This window comes from Talaromyces atroroseus, assembly GCF_001907595.1.
Source record: "Talaromyces atroroseus strain IBT 11181 chromosome Unknown scaffold_13, whole genome shotgun sequence".
Taxonomy (NCBI): Eukaryota; Fungi; Ascomycota; class Eurotiomycetes; order Eurotiales; family Trichocomaceae; genus Talaromyces; species Talaromyces atroroseus.
In genome coordinates, this window is record NW_017971445.1 from 164,265 (window position 1) to 185,201 (window position 20,937).

Consider the following 20,937-nt stretch of genomic DNA (forward strand, 5'->3'; position numbering starts at 1 on the left):
ACGTATGGAAAGAGCAGTAAATGAAGGGAAAAAGCGAGAGACGTAGTAAAGAATTCTTATTTCATACGTGCAAATTTGTGGGTGAAGCCTGAAAAACGCGGGATCGGGTCACGAGGAAGCTTGCCTGCCGGCTGACCTCATCCGACCCACTCTGCCGTGCCCACGGGGAAGCTGGCCATGACTAAGCACCGGCCAATCAGCGTGTAGCAACTATATATCCTTACTATTTATTCGTACTGCGCATGGGCTTCACACGAACATCTGATTTCGTTCTTATAATAATCCCAACCTTATTCGATGACTCAACATCTCTCTAGCGTATAAGGACTGGTAGCGACGTAAAGATTTTCCCGGAATCGAACTATTCTCTCACTCCCTTCTAAAACATCCGATTTGCTTGAAATTTGTTCCTACTTCAACGTTGATAGACTGTGGAAGTCTTGCGCGATTGACGTGGCTTTCAAAACCTCCGCCGCTTCATGTCGCCTGTTTTCACGCATCGTCTCAACCATCTTTATCCATCTGCCTTCTATCACCTGAGGGGCATCCCGACTGTACCGACGAAGGGCTGAAATTGCAATTCGGAAACCTTGCGAAGTGCTGTTGTCGAACTTACACATACCACTGTGGTTGGAAGGAATTCCAGATCTTTCCGTATTGTCTATAATGGGTGCTGCACTGGTCTCGTCCACGATATAGTCCTTGGTATATTTCAGATCCGTCTTTTCCTGCTCCCAGAAAAAGAATATGCGAAAATTGGATATTAATGGTGCAAATTGATCTGTGATGTTTTGAAGGGTTTCTGACTCCTCTTCAAGCGCACTCAATAGAGCCGAATCCAGGTCCACAATTTTCCTTGGCAAAGAGATGGAAGCAAGCTTATGAAGACTTCCAAGAAGTCTTGCTTTACTGGAACCATTATGAGGGGTTCCAAAGAATAGTATTGCAAATGTGCATGTATAAATGCCGTGGATATGCTCTATCTTCGCCCCGGTTCGACTTGCTGAATATGCCAATGCCTAGAATCACATCGATTAGCGGTGGTCTTACTGCCTGAGGATGCAAGGGTTCTGTAAGAGTGTTTTCATATCCCCAGATTATATCACGTACCCGCTTCACCACAATTCCTCCCAGTGAGTGACAGATAAAGATTATAGGTCTATTGTTTGCGTCTTCAAGCTTTTTTTTGTTAACGAGCGCCTTGACGGATCTCATAAACAAAACGTTCGGCACTTACTTCTCTATCAGCCTGTAACTGCGCCACAAGTGTTTGGGCGTGATGCAGAATTCGATCAGAGCTTGTCGTTTTCCCGCTCAATGACGCAATGTTCGCATTATATCCCCATACAAGGACTCTTGCGCGTTTCACATATTTTGGTAGAAATTCAGGATGGTTGAGCCAACAGGTTCCTTGCGGCTGTGAGGTCCATGTCTTCAATGAGTCCCCTGTAAGGCCGTGTATAGCAACAATACTACTCGGAAAAACGGTCAGATAAAGCTCGTGTCATATAGAGTACGTATACTTAGCACTAACTCAACTTCTGTTGGCCCTTCTGCTGGACGATACAGTTCCTGTATTCCAAATAGTTGACGCGGCTCATCCGGTGTCATCGCTAGTCTAAACGTCAGAAACAATTGGAGACTAACTTCGAAGTTTCCTAAAATTTCGATATTGACAAGACCGAAGCAACTGAAGTAACCAGTTGACTTATAGATTAACCATGTCTCGCAGTTCCTATTTGTATGACACGTCCCTCCTCAGCTTGCGCTAATATGCAATACGGTGCTAGGTTCTGATTCGTTTCACAAATAACCCTAGCGCCGGCCTACGCTGCAAGGGACAGGGATGCAGGCGCGCAAGCCTTTGGAATAACTGGACCAGAGAGCAGGATCAATGTGATTTTGCTGCGCTGGTTGCATGACTAGGATCAGTTACCATTGAGGGGTGGCACTGGTGGCTAATTTAAGTAGAGACAGAAGTACTCCGTACCTACCACGGTACTGCCTGCAGCTACCAAATCTGCAGTGCCACCGGACGCCCAGGCCCTGATGAACTGTCAACACAAGTGCAGGTTTCATAGGACAACGCTTAGGCTAGAATTGATGTGCTCTCTCTAATAGCTAAAAATAAATTGTTTCATTTCACATGACTCGTCCCATAGTACAGTTTCAGGTGGACTAGCGGCTGATGCCTGTATGGTAATTCGTTCTCCGACGCTGGGATACCTCGCATATCCAACTACCGTCCGCTATTCATCCCAATCTTAATTATGGCGGTCCGGTTGTCAACCTGTCTCTGAAGTAGTGCGCGTACTCTACCCCGCTCAGTCGCTAGCCTCGTAGGACCTATTCCTGTGCTGAGACACCTGACTCACGGCGTTTCACAGTCACCCGACATCCATCGGCGCTCGAGAGGACGAGGGTTAATAGTTGCCTTTCACTCCCAATAGGCTCGTTCTTTTCCATGGCGGGTAATGTGATGATTGAACTTTTCAACAGTCTCACAATCGTATAGGATACCTCCATCATGGCGAAGTCTTCACCCAAGCATTGTCTTGGCCCGCCATTGAAGGGAAAGTAAGCCCAGCCAATGCCTGCAAGCTCTTGGCCTTCCCATCTCTCGGGCCTAAAACTGTCTGCATCCGGGCCGTAGATGTTTTTAGTTCGTGAATTGACATACTGCGAGAACACGACTAACTCCCCCTTTCGAACCAGGATAGGGCTGTCACCATCTGGGCCGCCGCCAGTTGGAAGCATGGTTGTTTTTGTGGCTTGCCTATTGTTAAGTGGAACAGGTGGATAAACGCGGAGACCTAATTTTTTCGTGAGACTGAGGAGTAGAGCAATGAGAGGACAGGGCTACGAACTTTCTTTGATAACGCACGCAAGGTACGGCATTTTCTTAATTTTCTCTCGAGTTGGATACTCTGAATCCCCCATGACGGAGTCGATCTCTCTCTGAAGGCGATCCATCACAGCAGTATGGCGCACGAGGAGTCGACTATCCCCAATGACATGGAAATCAGCAAATCAAGAAACCGAGAAAGAAATCAGTAGGGCTTACATTGTCCATGATAAACAACACGCCGTCGTATCCCTACCAGCCAGTAAGACGTTCAAAAGCTGATCTCGAAGATCTCTCTTGCTAGAGGATTCTTTCGCAAGCTGATTGATGAAGTCGTAGGATTTCTCTCCCGTTTCTTGGCCAGTTGAGAGATTCAAATCATCGATATAACGCTCCACAAACTGATGGACATTTGAGCAAGCTTGTCTGAAATCCTTTGGACTATAGAGAAAATGCCATGGGGCAAGACGAAAACGCTTGGCCAAGCCTTCCTGAGCGAGATTGAAACTCTCCGAGAAGACTTTGTTTTCCACGGCTTGGTCAATGTTTTCTCTTAGGCTATAGACAGATTTTCCAAAGAGAAGAGCGGTTGTCGTATCCAGTGTAAAGCTGAAGAAGAGAGGCTGCAAGTCCACATCTCCCTGGACCGGCAAACGTTCTATGAGATTGTGCACGTGTTCACGGAATAGATCAAGATTGTGGTATTGAATGCGAATGAATTGCTTCCGTAACAGGTCTCTTGAATGCTTCCACGCCAGGCCTTCCTGAGTGAAGATCCCGTTTCCCAGGAGCGGGGAGAAGACACTGCGTCGTGCACCGAAACCGTAGTCTATGAAAACTATTAGATGAGTTTTGTAGCCAGTATTACTGCTAGCACCCACCTTGAAAGTTGGTAGATAAAACAGATTCGAGATTTTTCGGGTGGAGAACATGGAATGCACGTGGCCCAAACAATAGGTATTGTGTGAGGTTATTCCGCGGGTCGTAGTCTTTCGCAATCCCGCATAAGAAGGCTAGCAGCCGGCCTTCGGTATTAGAATCCCACAATTCTTTGATCCGATCAATTCCAAGCGGCCATTTCTTGGGCAACTCTGGGGGTGGGTTGCACCCATGACGTTTTCCGAAAGCAGAATCCCGCTGAACAAATGTTAATCTCACTTTAGTGTTGCTCGGTAGCCAACTAACCTGGTATTCAAGGTAAATCTGTATAAGACGACGGATGAGATGAATCGCAAGGGCTAAAGCAAGAGCGTAGTACATGACTTGCTTTGGAGAATCTTGGTTGAAATTAGAAGATGGGAAGGGCATTTGAATGGCCATTATCCTTTCTTCCCCTCCTCCTGTGCTGGTTTTGAGAAAGGATGAATCCTCCCTTATCTAGGCATTGGACTAGCCTGTGGGCTACACAATTTATGAGCCCGGAAGACGACGATCCGTACAGGGGGCCTCATTGGACGCTCCGTGTGACGATGATGCATATGCCAGTAGCTAGGCCTAGTTAGCAGGCTCAATAATTATTCTAGGTGGGATAATGTCACAGACACTATGCTGCGCGTCTCCGATAAGTGCTTAGGGCCTTATGTATCCGTGCTCAGCAAGGTTGCGGCACGGTCCGTCCCCGTCATCCCCAGTGCCTCATGACTTTCACTCCCACGACAACAACAATTCAGAAAGAGAAAATATATGAATCACCGCCACTTTATCGAGTATTCTCACCGAGGAAATGCCGTCGGGCATCAATCTACTTTATAAGGCTGACTTCGCACGAGGCGGAGATTCTGCCGGCAGGGAAAACCGCGTCGTAGAGTGAGATTCTTACTGATCGCATTGATGGGTAAGATCAGCTAATACCTTCAACAGCATTGTTGCCGTTCATGGTTTGAATGAAAACTTGATCGAAGCATGGACGCATCCTGAAACTGGAACTCTGTGGCTCCAAGACTTCCTACCTGAATCAATACCAGCCGCACGAGTGCTAACATTCGGATATGATTCCTCTCCCTCTTCCTTCTGTGGCCCAGCGTGTGCCGACACAATTCAAAAACATGCAAATACTCTTGTGGCGTCTTTGCAGGGAGATAGAAGTTTGGAGGGTTGTGATAATCGGCCAATTATCTTCGTTTGCCACGGGCTCGGTGGAGTGTTAGTCAAAAAAGCTCTTGCTTACTCTGCAAGTAGGACATCTTCACAAGTCCAGCACCTGTACACCGTTTTTGTCTCCACATATGCAATACTTTTCTTCGGCACCCCCCATGATCGTGTGGATTCCGCCAGCTGGCTTACACCTGACACTGCACCACAGTCCGGATCACCCGTCAGGAGTAGACAGCACAGTCATGAACGCAACAGTCTTGTCTCGGACGACGATTCAAACACCTTGCAGATAATCACAGAGCAGTTTGCACCTCTGATGAAGAAGTTTCGCATATTTTTCTTCTGGGAGGAGTTGCCAACGAAATTTGGCAATAACATGCAATTCCTCGTCGAAGAAGATTCTGCTGCTCCCAGTATGGACAATACTGAGCGATGTGGAATCGACGCAACGCACTCCGGTATGGTCAAGTTTTCAACATCAAATTCATCAAGCTACAGAACCGTCATTGCAGCACTAGCAAGGTATTGCAATGATGCACCTGCTGTTATCGCTCGTAGATGGGAAAAGGAGCTTGAAACACTTGCACGAACGCGATCTAATGATGCATCGGAAATTGTTGGCCCCGATTTTGAAATTCATCTTGACCGCTTTACTTCATCTTACAAAAATAATATTTTAGAAGAACATCGCAATAAATATTTCTTCCCTCCACACGACACTAACCCAAAATTTGTCGGCCGTCAGGATATTCTCAGTATGATACAGAAGACTCTGTTTTCTTCCGAATCTATTCCGTCAGAGAGGAGACAAAGACGATTTGTGGTTTTCGGCATGGGAGGCTGCGGGAAAACTGAACTGTCTTCGAAGTTTGCGGAGGATAACAAGGACCGGTAATTTTGGAAACCATAAATTCAAAGTTTATATAATACCTAGATACTAAGACATTGTTTCTCAAATAGGTACCATGCTGTTTTCACCATACGTGCTGAAAACCTGGAGACAGCAAAAGAGTCCTTTGCAGATATAGGTAAAAGAGGAGGCTTAGAAGCTACCGAGAGTGCCGGAAAATACTGGCTCTCGCAGTTGAGAAAGCCGTGGCTGCTCATCATTGATAACGCCGACAACCCGGATCTTGACTTGCAAGACTTGTTTCCTCGTGGCAACTTGGGTCACGTTCTTGTAACGACCAAAAACCCAGACTTTCGAATTCACGGAACAGCCGGGAGTATTGAACTGAAGGGACTCAGGGAGGAAGAAGCCCTGCATCTACTGTTGGAGCGTGCGCAAATTCCTAGACCGTGGGATGCAACGACTGAAAGCTCCGGTCAAGAAATAAGCAAAGCTCTTGGATATCTTGCTCTGGCATTAGTTCAAGCAGGAACAGCCGTCTTCAGAAAGCTATGCGATTTGAAGGACTATTTGAACTTCCATAATCTCTACTGGAGCAAACGTGGAGCACGATCTCCTTCGATAGGGGAGGTTGAAGAAAAAAGAGCGAAAAGAGGAGAGGACATCATATACTCTGCTTTTGATTTCTCTTTTGAATATCTTCGAGCAAAGAATACAAGTATAAGTCAAGACGCCGTGCAGATACTGAATATCGTTGGCTTCTACCACTTTGAGAATATACGGGTTGACATATTTACAAGAGCCATAGAAAATAGGCGGAAGTCAATTGCAATGTCAACAGCCAAATCAATAGGAGGTAGAATGCTAAATGCGGTTGTTTCTCGTCTTCATCCTCCTCATATGCTTCCACAATTTTTGAAAGGTGGTTTGGAAGCCCTAAACCCATACCGGGTAAGAGAAGCGCTTCACGAACTATATGCGCTGTCTCTTATCAATTATGATGGAAGGAACGCAAGCTTCTCCTTGCATCCTTTAGTACATAGCTGGGCTCGGGATCGTCTTAGCCACGGGGAAAAGGCAGTATGGGCTCAGATTGCCCTTAACACGCTAACTGAGTCAATTTTGCTGCCACCAGAAGATGCTGAGGAGCTTCATGCAGAATATAGGAAGGATCTGCTGCCACATCTAGATAAATGCCTTGCAGCATGCCCGATGCAAACAAGGAATCTTGATGATAAACTCGGTAGAGTTCAACTTGCACTGGCGAAGTTACTTCAGCAAACCTTACTTTTCATTGTTCGAGACCAGGCTGTCAGTGCTGCAAAATGCGGCTATGTATATGCAGAGCGTGGTCGTTTCACTGAAGGGGCCTTATACCTGTCAATGGTGAAAGATATATTGGTCCAAACGTTAGGATATGAGAATGAGAAAACAATGATAGCAACGCTCGGTCTTGCCGGGGTATGCTGGGGGCTAGGAAGACTTGAAGAAGCTATCGAGTTGCAAAAACGTGTCGTCCAGGCCCGTTCAAAGGTTCTGGGCCCTGAAAATCACGATACTCTAGTTGCCATGGACCAGCTTGGCCGGTCATTTTGGTTGCACGGGGAATATCAGGAGGCTCTTCAATTGCAACAGGTGACCACGAATAGAATGAAAGCGTCACTTGGTTATGAACACCCGGATACACTTGCGGCTTTGGATAACTTAGGTGTGACACTTGGGTCCTGGCACAGATTTCACGAGAGCATGGAGATACACAAACAGGTTCTCTTCGCGAGAGAAAAGAACCTTGGAAGAACAGACCTGGAAACTCTGACGACTCTGAACAATCTAGCAATGGCTCTGCTTGACCTTGGAAAACTCTTCGAGGCGAAGAAAATAATGGAAGAAGTTGTTGAGCAAAGGCAATTGAAGCTTGGAAAAGAACACCCCTGGACATTGTGGGCGATCTGCAACCTAGCAAAAGTCATGATTGAACTCGGACGGCTTAAAGAAGCAGAAACTTTGTTAATAGATGGAATAGCGGCCGGGATACGAAGTCTCAGTGATGACCATCTTGGGGTGCTAATGGGTCGCGGTCAACTGGCCCGAGTATATGCACGACAAGGTCGAGCAAAGGAGGCCGAAATTCTGACTTTAGAAGTCATCGACAAGGTTGCATCATCTCGAGGTCAAGAACACCCAGATTACATTTATGCTTTATTCAAGCTAGCACAGCTCTATGAGCAACAGGGTAAATTTGAGAAGGCTATTGACGCATGTGAAAATGCCTTGCAAAGGGCTAACACAAGGTTAACGACTCGACATCCGCTTTACAAAAAGATTGATTCATACATTAATGCCCTTCGAGGTCTACTTTTATCTGAAGAACTGGATCTAAATACAGCCAATGCCGGAGGTAGTATACATAAGTCACCCAAGTTGAGGAATCTACCTCACACTAAAACCTGGTGACCTGGATGTTTGAATGATTTTTCCGATCAGAAGACCGCGTTGGAACTATTTGAGAACATCGAGCTATTGCCATGACAGCGTTGCAACGGTTGTTTTGATTAATTGAATCGGGAAGCTAGCGAGTGTCATGCACTCCTGAGCTTGTTTCCGAAAATAGAGCTTCGTTTAAGGAGCCTCTTCTCAACACCCGCCGGCTATTTTTATGATATCTAACGCATTTCAACCACACTAAGAATTTTGTAATGGACCCTTGTGGTTGACGATTCTTTCATATCCCAAGGCTTCATAGGGTCATGTTCTTAGTTGTTCTTACAACTCGGAGGTTTGCTTTAAGAGCTGTGTGAATCTTTCTCTCCAATACCGAACTATTTTGGCATTGAGGGAATCACGCCCCGTCCCATTGATACCCCAAACAGTGTTTATTACTTATTCTCGGTGTTCTTAGCGGAAGTAATCTTATCTGTCTATCTAAACTATCCCCTTCTAATTCTTCAGAGAAGGGCGCTATGAACTCAGGCTGTAGCTTCTTTTTCATGGGAGAGAAGAACCTTGGAAGAGTCTCTGGTGACTTAAGAAAATAAAGATCTAGCCATAGATGATCCCATATATTTGAAGGAATGTGTTGACAGTAGCTACCTAGACAGACGAATACAAAACAATACGACAGACAACCCGACACTATGATTCCCGTACAAAGTATCAATGCAGCGGTATTCGATCAAAAATAGATTTTGCTGAGGGATCCATTGGAGGGCATCCATTATACACAAGCCTCTCTCCAGTCTCCGGGTCTTCGTAAGGATACTGACTTTCCATGTCATCCAACAAGTACAAGTCATATAGGCTAGTAAAATCAACCTTCATCCAACCAGGATAATAATCACTACATCCTGGGCCAGATTGTTGATCAACCATCTTAACATAGCCAATACTCGCAAAGGGACCTGGCAAGTTCGCAAATGCATCCTCCGGAGTGGCTGGCGCGTCCAATATAGACTGGAGAACTTCGTCATCGATTAGAATGCAGCATTCGAATTTGGTTTTCTGCGAAAGGGATTTCTCTCCTTCCTCCTCTTGCTCATCGTCATTAATCCTCGTCATCTTCTCGATCCACCATTTTGAGCCAGTGCCTCCGCAGACGACGGATACTCATTCCGTTGAATTTGCTTGCATCATTGAACACCACTGAATTGTAAGTAACTTCCAACTCATCATACATTCCACGGGCGCGAACCTCCGCGTCGCGTTTAACGCTGTACAGGAGGTACGATTCAAATTTCTCTATCACAGCATCCCAGACTTGCGATGAATGTTCAGTGTAGACACTACGATAGATTGCATAACCCCACTAAGATTTTTTCTCAAATCAATATATGTTCAGTCAAGTGCATTGTCTCAAAGAGAATGATGGGAGGAATGATGATAGAATGTCATTGAAAATAATGGAAATTACCTACAGGATCATCCGGGTTGTAATGCCAAAACGTCATTCTCTTTCTAACCAAAAAAATTTGGTTTAACGGCACACTGGTAGTGGTTCTATTCGAGAATATATGACTTTTGTTCACGGGCGACAGATTACTGCATGAACTTTGGAAAACGGACTCGGGAAGAAAGGAGACGAGGGCGAGGGGCATTCGCCAGAACCCACTTTTACGATCATAAATCCAATGCTCCGACCCAAGGCTCTGCTTGCAAATTACGCTAGTCTTTATTAAACAACAAAAAGTAATTAATTGAACGTTGCAGAGAAACTATTTTAGTGCCAACTTTAAGAAAGTTACCACAATTCCCCGAAACGGAATAATATAGCGATGAAATATCCTAGACTATAGTAAAGTAAATGTTCTCTATTCCCTCATTCCCCAACCAAATTTCTTGAACTTGTCAATTAGCCGATTTCATTAGCTGCTGGGGGTAAGTGTTGTAGCTATAGAACTGGTCGCGGTGGTGGCACTGCTGTTCGAGGTTTCGTCTATCCAAAAGGATTTATCATCCCAGTAATAGCTAGGTCCCACGCAATATGTGGTACCGACTACTATAATGTCATCACAGTCTGCAATGGATAAGGCTGAATTACACTGCAGAAGCAACGAGGAGGGAATCAAGTACTGCGTGCAGATCATCGCACATGTAGATCTCTGGGCTGCAGTATACCATATAACGCAGTATTGGGTGATGCTAATGAGAATCGTGGGGTTTGCCGGTGGGAGCATGACATATTGGTTCAGGTCAATGTTTTCTGATGATGACGGTGCGCGTGAGGTGCTGTTGGAGTTGGTGAACGTTCCACCTTGCGCACCTAGACAGATCAAATGCCTGGGATTTCGGTGACTACCTGTAGGTGACCATAATTGAAGTTCTATGGGTTATAATGTCGCAGACTGTATGCACAGCTAGGCCATACGAAGACTCAATACTAGCGCGTGTAATCACCGCTTTTCAACCTCGTAGAGAGGCGCACATGTAATGATGATGACCGTGGCTTCTATGCTCGAATGAAAAGGTTTGGGCACATAATCAACAAGGAGCAGGAAGACTAAGAAGAAGACAACTGCTAGTCAAAAGAGCGGAATAATGAATGGATTGAGGCTTCTCTTTTTCTTGGCCTTTGAGCTAGATTGGGAGACTAAATTAATTATTACGGAGTAATGTAGCGTCAGCATAAATCTTAGTAAAACGAGGTACGGAGTACCTTGGTATAGCATATATGCGCGAAGAGTCGGAGTGGTGAGGCTCTACGGACATAGTCAGATTTAGGTTAGATCGGACCCTCCTTTCGGGAGTTTAGCGTACCTAGCGACATCGGGTGGAACTCTATGGCCAATGGCATGGTGCGTGGCATGGGCACCTTCTCTATAATTGGCTGAGGACCTAAGCCTAGCGCCTGGTGGCTTTCTAAAGCGCTAGTCTTAGAGAGGGTGAACCCCTTCTTGCCGGGCGGACGAATCAAATGGCAGCTACTAGCCCTAGTTACTCTGCTTCGTTACATCTCAAGGGGGCTTAAACTAGTGCGCCTAATTGGGAATGCGTGCAATACAAACAACCTGTCAGAGACTGCCAATTTTGTAGCCGCCTCGGATCAATGGTTTCCTGATATAATGCACCACTCACGCGTACATGAGTCACAGATCAACGCAACAGCATGCTGCAAACCTGGGCTCCATTGATATTAAATCCAACGTATCCCGTGGTTATGGGATCATTGATCAGGCTTCAAGGAATGGCTGCTGGTGTTGTTTGAACTCGACTCAACGGGGCTACAATCCTAGTTTGGCATGGGCACAAGGAGTTGACAGAGCTATTCCTTGACGGAGACGGTGCACTCATATGGGATATAAGATCCTGGAGCAGAATTTGCGTAATCCTTGTGTTGATAAACGATGGGTGGATGAGATGTGTATGATAACAATATACAAAGAGCAATATGTTTTGGAATATTCGTATGATTGAAAGATGAAAAAAAATGTCAACATGCGTCATGAACCATATATTATTATTGGCTAATTGCCAGTCATATTATTCCCCTATTGTTCATATTCAAAGGGAAACTTGTCCAATGTCGAGTCCAATCGTTAAGCTCAGACTCAGACAACTGCCAGAGAGATCTAATCAGCCTCTGCAGCCGCTTAGGTGGCGACCGAGTCAAGTTAAGTTTCCCGTTGACAATAGTTTCCCTCTCAGCTTGTAGTAGGGTCTCTTCTCGGCCGATTTCGAGAATCTCTAGATCATACTCATGACCTCGTTTCGAGATGAGGTAAGAGCGAGACAGATGTAGCAGTATCTCCCGTTCTGCCCTTCTGGGGAACAGGTCCCAGCCAAATGGCACAATTCGGAGCTTCTGAAGCTTCTCACTTTTTTGTTTTGAGGATATTAGATTCCAAATTTGGGTAGCGAGGCTCTCATCCATGGCTGCATTGATGAAAGCTTCTTCAAGCCTAGCCTGCCTGACCGAAGAATTATTTCTAGAGATTATTGTTGCATTATTGCCCCCACTACCACCTCGCTGGCGTTGGAATTTGTAGTGAAGATCGAGTGTAAGCATATGAAGACAGGGAAATGCTCCGGGAGCTTCATAATTCAGGCACTCGTGGGAGTCTCCTTGAGAGCGCTCAAGCGTCAAGCGGAGGTGCCGAATGCTAGGAGCCTCCTTTGCAAAGTTCAAAATATCATCGTAGGCAAAAGCTGGGTATGAATGATACGGTGTATCATGTATATGGTCATCACTTTGACCCGACTCGATAATAAGATTTTGCAAGGTTTTCCCATGATGGACAAGAATAGTATGAATAGCTAATTTATCGTGCCATCCACGAATGCGAAGATATTTCAACGGATTGATGGAACCAAAAATTGACTCATAATCTACTTCTGAAAGACGGCTGGTGAAGATGGTCTAACCAATTGCTGATCAAAATTGATGAATAGCCTTTCTAGCCTCCGTAGCCGGGAGAAGAGGTCCACTGCCTTCGAGACGCTTTCAATGCGCCCAATGTCTAAAGCCTGAATATAGGAAAAGTCAAAGTACTGACCCCATCTCTCCACAAGAGGCTCAGTACCGAACGGACCGTTAGCAAATGATAAGGTAGCAGGGCGCGGTGGTAATGTTGGGTGTGGACCAAATGAGGTCAGGAAGTTCTTCCAATTCTCATTGCTTTTGAGTAGCCCCTGTCCAGTAGATGATCTGACTTGCAGATGCCTCAGATTCGGAGCCATAGTAACAAGTGGGATTATTGCATCTTGCTCGGTAGGGATTCGGTGTTCGTGATCGTAGCCCCTAGGGTAGTATATTATGATTGCGTGCAGGCACGGAGATCGAAACAGATTGATTTCGAAAGGGTCGAGGAATTGGGGTAGCTTGGACAATTCCACGCTTCCCAGGCCAGGTGCATGGAGGGCGATGTTCTGTGGACTCCAAATATTAAGCTGACAAGTCGGATGATACTGATGGAGAGCTTCGAGCAAACAGCTGGGGAAATTATTTGCCACGGCATAATTCAGCGTCTTCAGTCGATCGAGAGCAGTGAGAAGTACGACCAGCGGGCGCCAATCTTTCTCTTTGTAATACAAGGGTTCCGGGGAAACTGAGTCTAACGCTGGAGTACGCCATTGAAATAAATTCTTTCCGGTCAGGTCCAAGTTTGCTTGATCGGGAATGAACTCGTCGGAGTGTGCGAAGGATCAAGGCCGGTATCTGCAAAAGCAATCTGGCCCCATGTTTCCGGGAGTGTCAAAACATCCAACCGTTTTGTATACGCTCGATAATGCTTCCCACGGGGTGTTTCCGTGATCTCAGTCACTGCATGTTCAAGAGTCGTGTAATCAAAGAACCTGATAGCCACCCGTCCATAAATATGCGGCAGAGCTGCGTAGTAAAAGGCGTGGTTGACGAGAGCCAAGCTGCGAAGACTCGCGCCACAAATGTCGTCGGTCTGGTACAAAAAAGTTAGTACCAGTCTAATATTTCGAGAGTTCTCACCGTACATATCCACATATCAACTGTAGGATCTCTGCCGGTAAAGAAGTCATGATAACAAAGGCACAGCTCCAAGTTTCGGGGGTGTGAACTGTGCGAACAACCGGCAACTGTACATTTTTAATAAACTAGTTAACTAATTAGAAAGTTAGTGGCGGTCTATTCTTAGGAAAGTCGAGTAGGCCTTGGCGCCTGACTCTGTCAGTATCTCTTCTTTTTTTATAAGGACACTTGCACATGTTTTAAGTAGATATTCATATTGGCATATTTATGTTGTCATCAAATTATATTCCGTGTACCACATATCGTCACACTCAACCATCAATTATACCACTGGCATATTCCCAAACCTCCCCTTCATCATTCATCATCCTCCTTACTGAATTCCACTGGTACAATGCCTCCAACGGAGCCAACTGATCACGCACAGCTTCCTTTTCACCCATCCCGGCTCCGCAACACAAATACCACCTTGCCACCCACGGAAGATACTGTGAAAAGAACCATGGAATCCAGCTTTTTACAGCCCATGGCAACACTTTTTGAAACTGGTACCGGATATGCACCCGGGTAGGTACCCCAAAAATGTAGTTGAATTCCTCGAGGGAGACCGTTGTTCGTGTACCAGGGACAAACAGCCAAACGAGAAGGGCGGCGAAAGCATCAAGAGCACTGTTTTATCATCTCATATGTATATGATCAGTGAAATCCTAGAAGTACCATGGCGAACGAGTTCGACGAGGGAAATAGAAGGACTAACGCAAAAAGCCCAAGAAGACGGGTCTGGCCTAAGGAATTTTGCAGCTGGGGAACCGTCATGGCGAGAACGCCCGCAAGAAGAAAGTTGACAGTCAGCTCAGAGACATTCCCACCTCTATAGAAATTCAGAAACAAGAGAATATTTAGTTAGGGCTAGGGCCGACTCACTACGATTAACAAGAGGAAAGATTTCGCTCGAATATAGGAATGGAATCACGCCTGCTCCGGGCGAATACATTGCAGTGTATAATATCAAAAACAGCTCAAAAGTTCCTACACGTGCCGAGTTCCTAGGGCGTGTAGGGTCTATCTCTAGACTGAAGCCTGCCGCGATGAGCAGCAGTATCATCAATATTAAAAGACAGAAGGAGAAGGAAGCGTCGTCCTTTACTATCGATCGTGAAGTAGGCTAACGGCGAGAATCTAGAATTTATTAGTTTGATAATATGCTTCGGGTGAAAAAACATCCATTCATACACCGCGTTGGATAGTGCAAATCCAAAACTCAGCCACAAGGCGCTCATGTTGGATACTCCTGTGCCTGATATTGGTTCATTTCCGGAGTTGCTGATGAAGCTCGCTGAAAGAAATGCAAAGATATTTATGCTGGATAATTGCCTGCAAGCCGATGAAGATTGAGATTAGAGTCCAGCTCTAAGTTCCAATATTTTGAGCCGAGCTATTCAAGCTTACTGAGCACCCATAACCACACAGGCAGCCAGACATGCCCGTCTATTCCTTTGAATAGTAAAAAGCTGCCAAAAACGCTGGAAGAAGTTCGTTCGTCGTGCCTCCTGTTGGAAAAGTCTGCCGTTGACATTATGCGTCCAGTTCTCAATCTCGTGCACGATGTCACCTTTGCCCAGCAGGATTGTCTCAACTTGGAGCTGACAATGGAGCTGATAGAAATCCCCTATTTCTGGTATTTAGTTTACTATTCTCTATAATGAGAAGCCTTTTTCTTCGGAAAGAGAAACTTACTTGCCGCTTGCAAGGGAGTCTCGCGCAGTCCTTTGGAAGCTTTCCATGCCCGGGGATAGTCGTTTTGCTTCACAAGCCAGTGTGGCGATCTGTAAAACTTTAGCACTTACGTTCAACAAGTTCCGTCCACCGTATACGGGGCTGGTTACTTACTCCGAGCAGATCAACACGAGAAACATAAGAGGAACAGCCGGAATGAAAGCCGAAGCGAGTTGCCATCGCCAATCTTTGTGAAAAATGAGATTCGCGCATGATCCGAGGAATAAACCGAATGCTGAAATGCAAGTAAGATGTGGAAGGTTACATGCGCGGTCACACTGATGCATGGGGGTTGGTTGGCTTACCGACAAATGACTGCCACGATACAAGGAAACGCCCTGGACGCAGTGTAACATTAGAAGAGGAAGTTTACCTAGACCACATAGCATACCTCTGATGTTTGACGGACATGTTTGACGGACTAAGTTCACTCTCAAATATAGAGGAGGATGGCTATCGGATCCTTTGAATGAGCATTTCTTTGGACGAAGAGGTGCTTTGTTTATCGCCGCTTTGGTTTCTTTTGCCTCAAATATTGGCTCTGGATACGTGCAAAGCTGGTAAACTTTATTCCACGGTTTGATTGACGGACAATCGATAGTGTTTACTGACTCTTGTTATGTTCTTCGCAGGCAAGGCCTACTCGCATGTCGGATGATGCAAGGCATCGGCATGGGAGCCAAAGCATCCGTTGGTATTTTTATCCATTGTCTAGAAGATACATACAAATGAACAGAAAAGAGAATAACGAGCGTTGTAGTGACCAGTCAGTCCCGACATGTTCTAAAATACTATGATCAGGGACGCAAGACTTACACCAAACTTGCGGAAAAATAAGTGGCCGAGTTGACAACGCCAAATTTCCATGTTTGGGGAGTAGTGAGGCCTCCTTTTTGGACATGGAAGAGATCGGCAGGCCATAGCAGGTTCGCTCCGGTAAGATCTGCCTGGGACCACCCTCTAGTTACAGGGAAACACGTTAGTCCAAGAGGATAACAAAAGGCGAAAAAAAAAAGATTATTCCATATACTGACTGTACAATAGCCCCTATAGCGCAAGCCAAAAGTACGACCTGCAGCTCCTTAGGCTGCCTGAAGACACTCGGGTATTCTTCTTCCTCCAGAGCGCGACGTTCTACCTCGCTGTAATTGGCTCCGTCACTCAGAAACTGTTCTCTATCCCGGGCGAGATGTGCCCCCCTAAGAAGAAGCTCGAGATCTACCACCTGACCAAGTTGATGCTTTTCGTGGAATAGGCTGACATCGTTGTCAAGCTCGTCTGGCGGTCGATAGTTGATCGGATTGTCGATTCTTCCCGTGTACACATTGTTAGCTAAGGCTGTGAAAGGTTTTTCTTCTCTTTTTCTTTGGAATCTTACATTCCGAGTTTGTTGTTATTGAATAAGTGGTTTAATCCTTGTGCCGGGCCAGATCGATGGACCTGAAATATCCACTTAATCAAGATGTGTATGTGTACGAGCAGGAAACTCAGAGATTACCCTTCCATTGTCAGGCTTATTTTGATTAATGCCACTCAGTTCCATTTTCTTGAAGAAAAGAATACAAACATCAAAGTATGACACAATAAAAACAAGAAAGATGAAGACATGGAGAAATAGTCAGACTGAAAACGAGCGGCAGGGCGCAAGGCTAGGTGCACCCAGCCAAAATCCTATTGCAGAACCTCAGTCTCTTCAGACAGTCACCGGCTTAAATCACCCAGGATTAACGCCCGTACACCTTGCCTAGCTGCACGGAGGTCAATCTAGACCAACTAGTTTACCCCATGTTCCCCAGCTCGGAGTTAGATTTGACAGCTGCCCAGATATCTTACAAAGCAAATTGTACTGATTTAGCCCGTGACTGAAACCACTTTTATAGAGAGTGTTACGAAGATCGTACATGGTGCACACCAGATTGTTATCAACTAGTGTTCTCCTCGTATCTAAGGAACCACTTGCATTGCTGCCATGCACCGCTGTCAAGGACGGTTTGGGCCTTTTTCTGCGCGCTAGTCACCAATCTGTGCTAGACATAGCCCGGGTGCAATGTGTAAGTTCTTTAAAAGGAGGCTGGTATGACAAATTCTCCGGGAATTACTCGGATTCAATAGTGCTAAAATCTAATACAAGCAGCGAGTCGATTCCTCTCCTACATACAGGGGGCCAGTCAGGACAAGCCAGAGCGCTTGCATCAGTTACGACATATTAACCGGTAGTCAGCCTGGTATTAAAACCACTACTGAGAGATACATGGCTACCGTAAATGCTATTTTAATGCAGAACGGTGGGCTGGAGCGCCTTGGAAGTCTCGAGGTTGGCCATGTGACCAATATACCGACTGCTTAAGAATGGGCGCAGTATATAGTATCCAGCAGAGTAGAGAAAATCTCATGCGGCTATGACAATACATATCATGGGTGCAAGAGACCGAATTCGCCAGTGGCATAGTCCTGTCTCCGATTCTACTACGGAACGGCTTGTTCTTCGATATTGAGAATAGTTTCTTAGAAATAATTGTCTGACTGTGGTGATCTTCCTTATAGTAAGTACGACGTCGATCGACAATATGTTGATGAAATGAGCGAGGGATTGAGCCCTATCCATATCTTCATAGGTATCCAGCAAAAATGGTGACTTGTGTCCAAAGTAAATTAATTAGTACTCTGTAAAACGATATAAAATTAAATAATGAAATACAAATAGGCATCAGACAGACACGAGATACGAAAAAGAAAACAAAGCTAAAGAGACTCGACACAAATACATCCAAGTATATATGCATATCAATTCGAACGACTTTAAAAAAAAAAAAGAAAAATAGAAACTCCTCGACTTTTGTCACTTCTCCGACTTGTACGACTGAAAAGACTCTGACTCGACTGGACGCTTCCACGCCGTCGTCGCTCTTCATTTTCTTTCAGCGATTCAAGGACTGGCCACATGTCACGAGGAATGGCCGCGATATCAAAGATTGCCCCATGAGGATACAGCAATTTAAGTATGGCTATGTTGTGAAGGATTGGCTGTTAGCTGTGGCAAGAATGGCTGCTGTCTGACCTTTTCTGTTCGCGGCCTCAATGTAGACTCTTCCCGAATCGAGAAGTAGACGCGCAGCTGTATAATGTTTGAACTTCATACAGTAATGCAACGGTGTGTCACCGTCTTGCAAGTTGACTGCGTTGACATCGATATTGCAGGATAATAAGAGTCTTATGATCTCATTGTTACAATTGAAAGCATGCAGTGAATGATGCAGTGCATTCATTCCATGATTGTCCCGGGCATCTATGTTTGCAGAAAGGTTGCTAAGGAGGAACTCGATTGATCTCAAGTCCGATCTTTTAGCTGCAATGAGTAGAGGTGTCAATCCAGACGAATTTTTTTCTTCGACGTTGAACTGATTGCGATTTATATATTGGCATAAAGCTTCATATCCTTTTTCAGTCGCTGCACACATGCTCGGCGCTGGGACTATTTCTGAGGGTGCTATATCCGATGATGATCTGTGTATATCCGAAGTTACCACATCGGATGGTGAACTTGACCCTATGCGTTGATGAACCATCATAGTCTCATTAGCCCAGCCTCCTGGGATTCCGGGGCATTGTTGAGGCAGCTCTACCGAGAAGACTGATAATGGATTGCCGTTTTGATTGTTGAATAAAGAGTGCCTTTCCCGAAGCACCGTTGCTATTACTTTATCGCCACGCAAAGATCAGCCACCTTGCTCCAGATATCGGCGCATTCGGTGGCCATCCTTGCCAGGTGCATATCTGGACAACTCTCCGCATTATTCATATTCACCAGCTCCTCCACTACAATATAGGCCGTCTTAGCAACATGGTCTAAACTAGGGAGCGTGATATCGTGATACCTCTGATATCTGTGCAGACACAATTTGGCTTGGGCATGATACAGTTGGGCTCGTCGGAGAGGCGTAATTTTGCAGTATTTAGGCACATTCTCAGCGAGATATTAGTTGAGATTCGTTAATAGAAGATGTGCTTCTGATGGCCTCCCTTGCATTTGGTATACCTCGGCAAGCCGGATCTGCAGATCAAACCATTGCTCAAAAACGTGTCCGTAGTGCTGATACCGAAGCTCTCCGTGCTGAATTGCCCCGTGGAGGTATCTCTCACTATCTCAATATCTGCCCTACTCGAGGCTCTCCATTGCGTGGTGGATGCTCGCATCCAAGAAACTCGTCATCAGGTCTGGCTGCAGATGGTGGGTTTCTCCTGACGATGCCAGAGATTCCGATGGACCAGGAGTAGTTATTTTGGCGGTGCCATCAAAGGCACGTTGCAGCACTATGGGTATATCACCTGTACTGGATAGGACATCTATTTCGCCAGAACCCTGACTAAGATTGGACATGGTGCGAGACAACTTATCAATTAATGAATCAGCAGTCTGTAAAGCTCTATCAGTTGTCTGCATCCATTCGCCCGCATCTTGATCTGTGTCCAAGGTTATTGGTAGAGGCTGTGCTTGAGAATTTCCATTTCCATCGGTTTCGGCATTGCTGTCGTTTGAAATATGCGGTCGCAGCGAGTTAACAACATCATCACGCAGTGTTTTCAAAACCCGTTGTTTGCGTATGTCAAGGAGGTGCTCCTCAATGCGTTCGTGTCGAGCGATTCAGTCATCGTCGACGAATCTATCGTAGTCAGAATTAGAAATGCCCCTTCCACTTCGGTTGCAACTAACAACATGAAAGAAAAGATGAAAAGGAAAAAGACGGTGAGAACGTACAGTTGTAGACAACTCATCAGGAGCTGCATATTCCCCATATTCCTTTCAATCCTGGCTTCTATCCTCTGAATCTCCGGCTTTCTAAACTCCTGAGAGATCTGGTCCATGACCCTCCTTCCCATCGACACATTATTCTGGCTCATGCTCAGCTGTTCCAATCTTGTCGCACAGTTCTGGCAGTCTGTATTGATTTGCTGCGCCATTCGGAGTATTTCCTGCTCTTCCTCTTTGTAGTTGAAGTAATTGCTGATATTGCTCATACCGCTGCCAACAATGCCGCCACTGCTGCTTCTCCGGAGCTTTGATGAGAGTAGACCTAGTGTTCTATGCAGGAAATTAATCCTGGTTTGCATGTTATTCTGAGCCTGAGGGACATGGTGCACTTCGTGGATGGATCTTGCTGCCTTCGTGGTAGCTTTAACGGCGTAATCTAGGAGTTGGAAGATGGTTGCCACGGACGCGAATGCTTCCACCTTGAAGTGTATTTTCTAGTCCTAGAACCTATCCGCAAGGAAAGAATCTTCCCCAGTTTTTGAATACAGTACACAAGAGAAGAGAAAGGTCTTACGTGGATTAATTGCATGCCGGCTCAGTCCAAGCACGACGTCAGAGGAGCATCTCAGCCTGCACAGCCTCGTTTGAGTAGTGTCCATCCAATACGAAGGTTTCGAGAGATACCGGTA

The 20,937-nt window shown here is 45.7% G+C and overlaps 4 protein-coding genes across 4 annotated transcripts; 1 reads left to right on the forward strand and 3 right to left on the reverse strand.

Moving 5' to 3' along the window:
• Positions 1-410: 410 nt before the first annotated feature.
• UA08_08098 (hypothetical protein) lies at positions 411-4,165 on the reverse strand (the record flags this gene model as incomplete). Its single annotated transcript, XM_020263303.1, has 9 exons — positions 411-1,019; positions 1,051-1,070; positions 1,111-1,159; positions 1,238-1,446; positions 1,995-2,054; positions 2,376-2,776; positions 3,065-3,683; positions 3,727-3,982; positions 4,031-4,165. The coding sequence occupies 9 exons, from the start codon at positions 4,163-4,165 to the stop codon at positions 411-413; spliced, it is 2,358 nt and encodes a 785-aa protein (XP_020116547.1).
• Positions 4,166-4,568: 403 nt separating this feature from the next.
• UA08_08099 (hypothetical protein) lies at positions 4,569-8,243 on the forward strand (the record flags this gene model as incomplete). Its single annotated transcript, XM_020263304.1, has 4 exons — positions 4,569-4,651; positions 4,706-4,987; positions 5,024-5,830; positions 5,900-8,243. The coding sequence occupies 4 exons, from the start codon at positions 4,569-4,571 to the stop codon at positions 8,241-8,243; spliced, it is 3,516 nt and encodes a 1,171-aa protein (XP_020116595.1).
• A 5,129-nt stretch (positions 8,244-13,372) lies between these two features.
• Positions 13,373-15,909, reverse strand: UA08_08100 (hypothetical protein; the record flags this gene model as incomplete). The annotated part of the gene is made up of 11 exons (XM_020263305.1): positions 13,373-13,675; positions 13,728-13,829; positions 14,100-14,391; positions 14,480-14,593; positions 14,715-14,802; positions 14,870-14,901; positions 15,172-15,391; positions 15,460-15,556; positions 15,613-15,733; positions 15,804-15,836; positions 15,890-15,909. 11 exons carry the CDS (start codon positions 15,907-15,909, stop codon positions 13,373-13,375), a joined length of 1,422 nt encoding a protein of 473 aa, XP_020116714.1.
• A 3,745-nt stretch (positions 15,910-19,654) lies between these two features.
• UA08_08101 (hypothetical protein) lies at positions 19,655-20,837 on the reverse strand (the record flags this gene model as incomplete). The annotated part of the gene is made up of 3 exons (XM_020263306.1): positions 19,655-20,024; positions 20,255-20,727; positions 20,823-20,837. 3 exons carry the CDS (start codon positions 20,835-20,837, stop codon positions 19,655-19,657), a joined length of 858 nt encoding a protein of 285 aa, XP_020116597.1.
• Positions 20,838-20,937: the final 100 nt, after the last annotated feature.